Raw genomic sequence first — 10,494 nt, 5'->3', positions numbered from 1 at the left:
AAAAGCATGCATTAGTCCACTGCTCTACTGTAGCTTCACTCCTATCAGACTACAAAAAGTGGGGAAAACAGGGAAAGGGAGATAAAGGGAGGGAAAGATAGAGAAATAGAGAAACCCCTGTCCTGAGCAGTTAGAGCCACCTGGTCGGCCAGGAGTGACAGACTCCCCACACCACAGGGCACAGGGTGCTTCCTTTAGTGATAATTCTTCTTTTAACCTCCATCTTTGTCCTGCAGTCCAAGGGGAGGAGGAGTAAGGGTGGGTAGAGGTGAAATCGGATGAGATGGTCACTGTAATTCAGTAGGTCCAGTTTGGATAACAAAAGTGTTTGGGAATCGTGTTAGCTTGTGTAGAGGCCGAGAGGAGGAGGTATGTGTGCAGAGGATGGACTGGGAACTGAGGGAGCAGACTGAGGGGTGTAAATGGGAGGAATGACGGGGGTCAGAAAGCCAATCTTCTTCTCCAGGCTTATAGGGCCTGTGTCTTCAGCTCGATGGGCTCTCCCCTGGTCTCCTGCTGGCCCTCGGCCTCTGGGGGCCGGGTGCCCTTCAGCGTGGCGAGCCTCTCAGAGAGGCCACGCATACGGGGGAACAGCATGAAGTCATACAGCAGAGCACCCATGGCACCTCCAATCATAGGTCCAACCCAGTACACCTGCCATTCATGGAAATGACAGAGTAGGATGTTAGTAAAGATGTTACTTTGATTTGCACAAGTTTGTAGTATAAAAAGTTGGAAGGATCTTACCCAGTGGTTGACAAAATTCCTGACCAGGACAGCAGGGGCGAAGGACCTTGCTGGGTTCATCCCTGCTCCAGTGTAGTACATCTAAATCAAAGACAGACAGAAAAGTTCATAGGTACAATAAAAGAACCTTGTGGGATTCCAGAAAAAAAGTTGACATCCTCCTGGTTGATTCTTACCCCGAGAAGGTGACCCATGAGCACAGAGAAGCCGATGGCCAGGGCAGCAGAGCCCAGGCGTCCGTTGCGCCGCTCATCAGTCACAGCGAAGACGCAGACAACAAGCTGCAAGGTGAGGAAGACCTCCATGGTGGTTGCCATGCCCAGGCTGATACCTGGCTGCAACTGGAAGATACACAATTAGCATGGCTTGAATGTGAGTTATTATGCAAAGCAGTTTTTTTTAACTCCTTTTTTTTCAGACTTTTCAAGAAATATTCAAAAATTATGTTTAGTATACAGTATTCTTTTGTGATTAAACAATAATTGAAACTAAACAGTCAGTTTATGTTGCAATGTAACATTTGTGATACAGCAGTCAAAAGCAGCTATAGTATTTAAATCACTGGAGGATAAACTTACCGTGTTGAGTGCCAGGTTCCCCCTCATGTTGCTGGGTGTGACCCCATACAGCACAGCAGCACCAGCCAGTGCTCCCAGACACTGAGCTATGATGTAGAAGAAAGCGCGGAACAGAGACATCTGGGATCCGATCAGGTAGGCAAAGGTAACAGCCGGGTTGATGTGTCCCCCGCTGATGTGGCCGATGGACTGGATGAGGGTGGCAGCTGCCAGCCCAAAGCAAAAGGCAACATGGAGGACATTATGGGGCCCCGTGGTCCAGCGGAGGGCGGCCCCCAGCCCAAAAAATACAAAGAACATGGTGCCGTAGAACTCTGCGAACACCGCCCGCCAGAAAGACATGGACCTAAACTCCCACATGGTGGTAAAAGATCAACGCCTAAGCAGTGGAGGGATGAAAGTCAACAGAAAACTAACAAATTCACTGAGGAGATGCAAATTCTCCTTAATAATGACTGTTTGAGACCAAAGATCACAGAGCAAATGAAAACTATTTGCCCTCAAACAAAAACTGCCTCTCTAAAGCTAAATAAACAACACATAAACTACTAAACTTGTAACTCTGATTAAGCTGCTGCTCTGCTTTCTTAATTCTGATTTCTGTCATAGAGAGCTCCCCGTTGGAGCACTATGCTGGTCTCTGTGCATCTATGAGCAAACCCCGCTGGTTGTTAGTAGAAGAACATGGGTAGACAAACGTGAAGCATGTCCTGCAGACATTCAGCCTCTTTACCAGAGCAGGGGGAATCCAGAGAGCTTTTTATAACACCCCAGGGCCACAGTAACCCCACTGAGCCCAGGGGAGGGGCCAGTGAACAATACTACAAATCAAAACACACTTTTTAACCCCTCTCCTGCCATGGCCTCCATCACTATACTCACATGTAGAAATTACTCTGGTTAAAGGGCACCTTGATAATTAATCAAACTTCTTTATGAAAGAGGTTTGTTGGGTGAGGACCGAGGAGTAATCTTTAAGTTAGAGCATTGTATTCCCAATGAGGAAATGGAATGCTAGCACCTGAGTACCACTAATACATTATTACAAACCACAAAGTGGTAGAAAATCCCGTTCATTTGACATTGGGGCTGCAAAGTACTTCAAACCTTGAAATAGAAAATCAGTGGGCATGTAGTAGGTAGAATTTGTGAGCTGGTGGAAGTGAAGAGCAGTTAGAATTTTGCTTGATTTCAAGTAGTTTAGATATTTTTTAAGTAGTTTAGTTAAATGTGGAAGTCATATCATTACATCATTAAAACATCACTTTATTTTGTTTTCCAAGCTTTGACACAGTACCACAGTACGAGCAATTTCTCATATTGGGTTTGTGGCAGCAGAACTCATTAAGCACAGTTTTGAATTGTGTTTGTATGGCTGTGTGTGGCTGTGTGTGTGTGTGTGTGTTGGACGGGCTTGTAGGCTCAGGTCAGATAAAGCAGTAGAAAATCCAGGGCTGGAGAGGAAGAGGGGAGAGCAGGCCTGGCATTGAGCTTCTGCACCGGAGCATCATGCTGACTGGTGCAGCCAGAGGGACAGCCGCAGAACTCTGAAAGGATTATGCTGAGCTCACTGCTTTGCTCTTTTCATGTGTGGAAACAAAACGCTGGCAGTAACAGTTTCTGTTGCTTTCTATGATCTGTTTGTCCTGCCATCGCTTTTTAATCCATGCATTCCCTTTTCCATGGGTGGCGATTTAATTATTGCTCTTAATTCATAGAGTTGTGGTAATGGTAACAGAATGATTTCAAACATAATTCAAATACATTTTTAAAGTTAGACATATACTCAATATGTTTCTCATCAATCTCATAGCAGCCAGACTTTTAGGAGTTTTTCCCTAATTACACTGAAAACATGAGAGGATTTTTAACTCTGATATAATTTAATAGGGTTGATTCTGTTGTCCTTATTCAGACAGATTCTTAGTTTGCCAATTGGTGCACCTTCATTGTGATGAGTATTTTGGCCTTCTCATGACTCTCTCTGTCAATGGTAAGCCACCTTTTGTGGGTTTAAGCCCTCAGTTTAGTTTTTACAGGGGAGGGGGTTGAAAAGGTGCTTGCATTGTATTTTCCCGTCCCTGGGTCTAGACTGCTGACGAGTACATAAAACATGGAGCCCCCTACACATCTCATTCTGGAGTCGAAGCTCTGGTCTGCCCTCACCACATGTAGGCTGCAGCAGGTAACAGGAAATGAAGAACTAAAACATACAGTATAGCTGCTGAGGTGATCAAAACAATTAACAGCGAGGGATTTTTAGAGATGTTTAAACCCCCATGAAATTAGACATGACAAAGTGAATTAAGTTCACACATCCATTGACAACAATTTTATGGTTCTCTACCAATAAATAACCCTCAAGCTGATAATTAACAATAATCTTTGCAAACTTGTTCTATGATTGAAAAGTTGTATGTACTGCTAATAATGAAAACATCACACATGGTGCTGAAAACATACAACATAAGGACACTTCTGGCCTCCATTTTCCTTTTTTTTTTGCACTTATATAAGTGGCTACTGAGTTAAATTAGTACCGGGGAAGGAGATCCTGTGTAATACTATGTGTTATGATAAAGAGAAGGGAGAATGGCGTGATGGGAAAACATCATCTTCAATTACATTTTATTTTCAAGGAATTGTGCAAAGAATAGGTTCAAGTTCTTTAAGTGTCTGAATATTGAACTTGCATGCCCATGTGTAATTAGAAATAGCACTAAACTCGCTACTCGCTGTGATAATACTTAAGATGCAAGAGATGCCACCATCCCCAAAAAAGCCCAAAAGCTACAAAGAAGCTTTGTCAAACCGAGTGAGCTTAAACAAGACTTTATCTTTTTTTAATTCAGCCGCTTTAGTCAAGAACTCCCACGATGGGTCTTTTTTGCTCACCTGCAGCTCAGCAGGAGGCACTGTCAGAATCATTCCATTCTCATAAGGATTAACTTTGATTTGCCTGCTCATGTTTTATATTCAAAACATTCTTTGGCCAGAACATTAACTCATGATTTTGTCTCCCACGACTAACCAAGATAGGGACCTTAATGTGCAGTATGGACCAGAAAAACAAATACTGTAAGGAATCATTCAGGGCTGCCTCTTGTCATTTTGGCACACTAATCGAGGTTATGACCCCACCCACATGTTTTCCTGCTACACAGTATAATTTCGTATATTTTGCTCGCCATAATGTAGCACAGAAATCCAATTAAGACCTGATTATATGTTTTTAAACACAACTAGCATACTAAACTGTGCTAAGCTATGAGGACATCATGGGGCTTTTGGGGATCATAGCTCAGATCTTAGTGGGGGGTCAGGGTGACTTTTCTCTGCATGTCATTTAAAAATGAAAGTAAAAGATAACTAACAAAATGACAAACGAGCTTACTCACCATCCACCTTTTTTTTTATAAATCAATTTTGATTTAGCAGTTATTTATTTTTTCTTTATGAAAAAGGAGGGTAAGAGTAACTTCTTACCCTCCTTCTTCATAGTTCCTCCCTGGACACTCGGTCATCTCTCCTCCTGCTGCGGCCTAAAATCTGTGAGTGAGTGGTTGAGCAAGTGAGGGGAAGTTTTCAATCCGTCAAAATGCTTATATCTATAGGCTCTATACGCAACAACATAAAGCCCTAGGTGACTGCCTACATCACCCATGCCTTGAGCTGGCTCTGGAATCATTCATGTGGCTATGGGGAGATCAGTATTGTTAAAGAGACACACTTAAGAAGTAAAAGAACACATCAAGTTGATGGAGACTCAAATATACTCAATATACTGTTTGAGTACAACTTAAAGAATTTTGATTTTGCTGAAGTATTTTCAGCTATTCCACATTCAAACTAAACTACCTTTTTAGAGCGACATATTGCCTTTTCACACAGCACTGATTAAGTTACGAGATACTTTCCAAAACAGTGTCAATGCAAAATATGTTCCAACACATAACACAAGGTGAATTAATATAGAAATGACTTTATTGACGCCCAGAGTTAATTTAAAAGGTGCCACGGAGTATACAAATAAATCTAAATGAGCTTTGACTGAAGCTGCAACACATCAGTTATGTTAATACACACACACCAATCACTTCAGTGCAACACTAAAATAAAAAACTTAATAAAGTGGGTACTTCTGTAAAACAAGTACGTTAAGTTCTTTAGTGTATTTTGTTTCTCTTCAGTGAGATGTTGAATGCGGTATTGGCAGTATTTTTGACCGCCTGTCACAATAATTAGTAATGTCTCCCTCAGTGGATTCTCTTATTACTTCAGTAATTCAAACGTTGCTTGAAGAGATGTTTCAACACCAAAGCGTTGTGTTAAATGGCTTCAAACAGTTTATTTAAAATGTTTGCCCAAACTCCAACAGAATAAGACAAACACTAAAGTGTTCGAGACGTGTTGCATAAAACACACAAGCCCTCAAATATTAGTTCTAGTGACAAACATTAAAAACCGGTTCACTATTTAACTCTTCTCTCACACTCTCATCTGTATGCAGATTTCACCACTCTGATACCATAATCTCAACACACACTGTAAATTGCACAAGCATATCAGTTTATTTTAAATGCTGAAATATGTTTAAAAAATGAAATCATTGTTTAATATTTGCAGATGTTGGCATACATAAAAAATCCCATTTCAAGCAGAACTTCTGCTTTTTAAATTAACAAACAAAATAAGTGCATTTTACAATACAAACATTAAAGGGGAAAATCTGTCATTAAAAATCTACTTTTTTTTTGGAAAATAGGCATTTTGAAATGTTTTTCTCATATTAGAACCCACAATGTTCAAAACATAGCCTGACATTGCAAAAAAAAAAAAAAAAAAACTGAGAGAAAAAGTGTAAGACACTAGCACATCCCATGACAGTCATTAAAGAGCCCATATTATGCCCTTTTTGGGGTTTGTATATTTACTTTTGTACGTTCACAATAGCTTAAGTCCGAAAAAAAGTGTCTGTTTTCATGTACTGCTCCTCCCTCTACGCTCTGAGTCCGTCAGCTACGCTCTGTTGAGCCCCCACTGTTAGACCCCACGTGGGCCAAGTCTGCTCTGATTGGTCTGTTGATCTGCTCTGTCGTTACTGGTCAGTTGCTCAGCACGCGTCTCGGAAATTTCAACAGGAGCGGCTGGGCTTGCCACGAGCCAATGGGCTTAGATCAGTGACCTCACACTGACGATAACGTCGGACTGACACATTTTTATCGAGGGGGGCTAGAACCGAGCGTTACACGCAGCTAATGCTACAGCTAACAGGAGGACGTGGGAGAAGCCGCGTTTCCGCGGACTTTGAAGTTTTGCACATAGATGTGCCTAAACGTGCACAGGACACTTGTGAAACACACTAAAGAGCATATAAAACAAGAAAAAGCATAATATGGGACCTTTAAAGTCAACAAACAATAACATTTTCATTTGAACAGAATTGTCCATGCAGAACAGAACAGCAAAGCACAGCACTGTATGTCTATGGTTCTCTGTGCATGTCTGTATCCAACAGTCACTCCCTCAAGGGTTTCACTTTGGAAACTGCGAAGAGAGACGAGGTTTCTTCTCTGACATGGCTTCCAACTCATGTCTTTTGCCTCTCTTCAACTGACATATAACTTGCATTTTACTAATGAGATGACATCTGTATGCATCTACTCAAGGTCGGGCATTTCTGGAGAGACAAAAAATAAAAGCATGATGTGTTTGAGCAAGTGATTACATTTTAAACCCTCACTTTTGACTAGCAATCATATTCAATCAAAAGAGGAAAAATAAACAGATGTGATAACACATCTACAAGGTTCCTCTGGGTTTTAGATGGAGTTCAAAATGAACTTGTACCTCAACAAACCTCTTTGCAACATCATTGCATCATTGAAGGCATATCAAAGCATTTTGAATTACAGTAGCCTAGCAATATACTGGTAATCTCCTAAATTTCCAACTAATGAGATGTAGTGACTACAAATAACAAGAAAATGCTTCAGAATGTTACTTACTTTCATCGTCACTGTCTGCAGCGCCATGCTGCAAAAAAAGACACAAACACAACAATCACAAATCTTCATATAATACTCTACTTGGTACATTTCATTCAAACAAAACACTGGTCTCTGTTATATATTATATTAAGCACAAAAGTAGCACAAGTATGTAAAAAACATACCTCTTCATCTGCTGCATCTAAGTCTGGTAGATCATCTCCTCCCATAGTGTTCATCATCTGGAGATATACAAAGAACCCATATGTCATTGCCTCTTCAAAGGTGGCACCACAGGTACCTTGTGCAGTGTAACTGAACGTACTAACAATTTTGACAGTGTACATATTTGGCATTCTTACCTCTGAGAATTTGTCAAAACTTGACAGGTCCTCATCTGATTCATCTTCCCAGTCTTTCCAATTGTTGAAATCCACACTCAGCCAGTTGCACTAAGACAGTTGTTTTTTTAAGCAAGACATGTTTCTCAATGACTTCATTACCGCTCTAGAGTTTAGATCAATTTCTACTTCATCACCATTTCATGGTACAAAAATGATCATAGGAAATTGGACTACTCACTCAGATTCAAGTATTGTTACTATGTGGCTGAAATAAATTAGCCAATAGCTACAAATATATTCATTATCAAGTTGTTTGGCAATTAGTTATTGCAACTGTATCTGTTTTGCAACAAATCTATACCTTAAAATGACACGAGATTAATATCTGTTGACTTCAAAGCCTTCAAACTTCAATTACCTTTGACTTGTCTTTGGTGAGTCGTGGCCATGATTTCCCAGCCTCTGCTTTTCGTAAACAACACAACACAGACCTGTCAGTGCGTCTGTGTTTGGATCCCTTGGTAGAATAGAAAAAAGACTAATTAAGACTCTGAAGAAATAAAACTCATGGTAAACTGCATCTTTGGCTATGAAAAAAAAAAAACCTACTTTGGGGTCAATCTCCCCAAAAAGGTCCACTGTATTGTGGAGTTTGACCTTATCTGCTCCATTCAAACAGCTGCAAGGTGGACAGAAAAGAGAAAGGGTTATTTTCTGTACAACAATAACTGGTATAACCAGTAAGGTATTGTGTTTTAACCATTGTGCTTTAATGCACGAATCAGGGCCCTGTTTCCAGATAGCATTTTTAAGCTTATCTGCTCTCTAAGAGGATTGTGGGAAATCGAGAGCCATTCATTTGAGAAAATTCTAGAATTTCAACTTTTAGAAAGTGCTACTCTTAATTGTAAAAAGTTGCAACTTACCTGAAGTCAAACTTTAACTTGTCAAACTTTAGTTGCACATCTTTGCTGTCTTCCACGCAGAACTCTACAAACACAGAGTCCCTTCTGTCATACCACTTCGCTGTTGCAGGCTGCCTGATGACAAAAGGAGGACACAAAGGAATTTACAATTGCATTTATTTTTTTATGTGGATCTGACCAGTTAATTATTCAAGAACCAGGAGTTCTGTGCTTGTTAACATAAATTGTTCACAGGTTTCACAGCCAGCTCTGGATATTGTGCTTTGGTGGACCACGTGTGTAACATGCAGTGCATTTGAGGTCACGTTTGAACCATGCTGATAAAAGCGTCATTCAGTTCACTTCAAGCTTAGCATGGGTGCAACTCAAGTATCAATCCCCTTTTTTATCTGAAAGCTATAACCACTTTCTACAAGCTTCAGAATGACCCACTAATCAAACACACATCTAACACAGCAACAAGCCCATTAAAAGATATGTTCATGGTTATTTGGTAGTAGGGGAAAGCATATGTCTAGGCGGTGTAATATGGCGTAAACTTACTCTCTAGCTCGTACAAGCCAATCATGACACCAGGTTTTTTGTTTAATGCTAACATAAACGTTACCTTGCACTGCTTGACATTAGCCTGCTAGCTAACGATAGCTGATGTTAAACGCGTAACAAAAAAAATACAAATTTTTATTTAACACAGTTGTGCCAGGACGTATTACAGCGAAGGAAATCAAGCCGTCTGTGGATGTGGAAAAAAAAAACGCGCGATGCATTTGTGTCGTGACAGGATCAGTAAGTTGTGACAGCAACGCTGAAGCTAACGCGTGTGCTTAGCTCAGTTAGCTTAATGTTAGCTGGTTGGTCCGCTGTATACCACACATCTTCCAAGATCGACCATTAAACGACCACATAGTAAACGCAACACTTACATCTCCACTGTTATTGTTATTTATTTCCCTTCGTCGGACCCCGATATAGATAATATCTAGCTGTAGTGCCCGGCAAATCTGTTACGCTGACACATAAACAGTTAACTCAAACGTTATCAACTGGTGCGCTTGTCTCTCCAAACATCGCGAGATTTCACCGTTCTCTCGTGACGTACGAGGTTTCGTCTTTCTGTGCACTGGCCCCTCACAGAGCGAATCCGCTGGAGACAATTCTAGAACTTGGTTGGTTCAGTGTGTGTGTGTGTGTGTGTGTGTGTGTGTGTGTGTGTGTGTGTGTGTGTGTGTGTGTGTGTGTGTGTGTGTGTGTGTGTGTGTGTGTGTGTGTGAGTAGAACAGCGCAACAGCTCCACCGCTGTGGCTGCTTGGTAGAAGGCGTGGAAAAACAATTGTTGATAGAGAAAATAAATGTTGTTGGAAATAGTAATTTCTATCGTGTGGGTCACAAGGAGGCCATGCAAGGAAATAATCACAAAGTCTCGTGCTACGCAAAAGTTGGCTATACATATAACTATCTGCAAAACAAAACAACATGCATCTGCATCATAACAGTGTTTGTTGTGAAGTTGTGTTGAGGCAATACATATTCATTCTTGTGAAATGAATTAGGCAGGAAGTACCTATGGCCTTTAAGGGTTGGGCAAGCGTATTTCACATGTGGCCTGGTCAAAATTAACATTTAAGATATATATTCACGATGGCATTCTTCCTATCAACAATTGTCTTTACAGATATAGCCTACATACACAACGTTGTTCGTGTGATTCATGAGTATTTGGCTTCTAATTTGATAGGCTATATCTAACGTAGCTTATTTCTTCATAGGACAAAATCTCCTTTCAGATATCTATAACCCATGTTTGTTATAGGCTAGTCACAATTTTTTAGCATTTTTTTTTTTTTTACCAACGATGGAAAAAAATTGCCTGAATATTATATCTATAATGTACTTTTGAATATCCTAAATT

The 10,494-nt window shown here is 40.5% G+C and overlaps 2 protein-coding genes across 3 annotated transcripts; both read right to left on the bottom strand.

Moving 5' to 3' along the window:
• Positions 1-157: 157 nt before the first annotated feature.
• mipa (major intrinsic protein of lens fiber a) lies at positions 158-2,062 on the bottom strand. The gene is made up of 4 exons (XM_020648271.3): positions 1,326-2,062; positions 924-1,088; positions 748-828; positions 158-654 (listed from the first exon to the last, which is right to left on the bottom strand). The coding sequence occupies exons 1-4, from the start codon at positions 1,683-1,685 to the stop codon at positions 469-471; spliced, it is 792 nt and encodes a 263-aa protein (XP_020503927.1). The 5' UTR covers positions 1,686-2,062; the 3' UTR covers positions 158-468.
• A 3,225-nt stretch (positions 2,063-5,287) lies between these two features.
• On the bottom strand, positions 5,288-9,666 carry ptges3a (prostaglandin E synthase 3a (cytosolic)). Of its 2 annotated transcripts, XM_020648249.3 has the most exons (8): positions 9,509-9,666; positions 8,586-8,699; positions 8,269-8,338; positions 8,078-8,176; positions 7,678-7,767; positions 7,501-7,557; positions 7,334-7,361; positions 5,288-7,005 (listed from the first exon to the last, which is right to left on the bottom strand). In XM_020648249.3, coding segments are annotated over exons 1-8 (480 nt in total). In that variant the 5' UTR covers positions 9,511-9,666; the 3' UTR covers positions 5,288-6,985. The 2 variants fall into 2 exon arrangements, with proteins under 2 accessions (XP_020503905.1, XP_020503904.1); XM_020648248.3 differs by having other exon boundaries at positions 7,501-7,767.
• Between the last annotated feature and the right edge of the window lie 828 nt (positions 9,667-10,494).

This window comes from Labrus bergylta, chromosome 12 (genome assembly GCF_963930695.1).
Source record: "Labrus bergylta chromosome 12, fLabBer1.1, whole genome shotgun sequence".
NCBI lineage: Eukaryota > Metazoa > Chordata > Actinopteri > Labriformes > Labridae > Labrus > Labrus bergylta.
The sequence above is the reverse complement of the archived record's forward strand: the minus strand, read 5'-3'. Positions and strand labels throughout refer to the sequence as shown.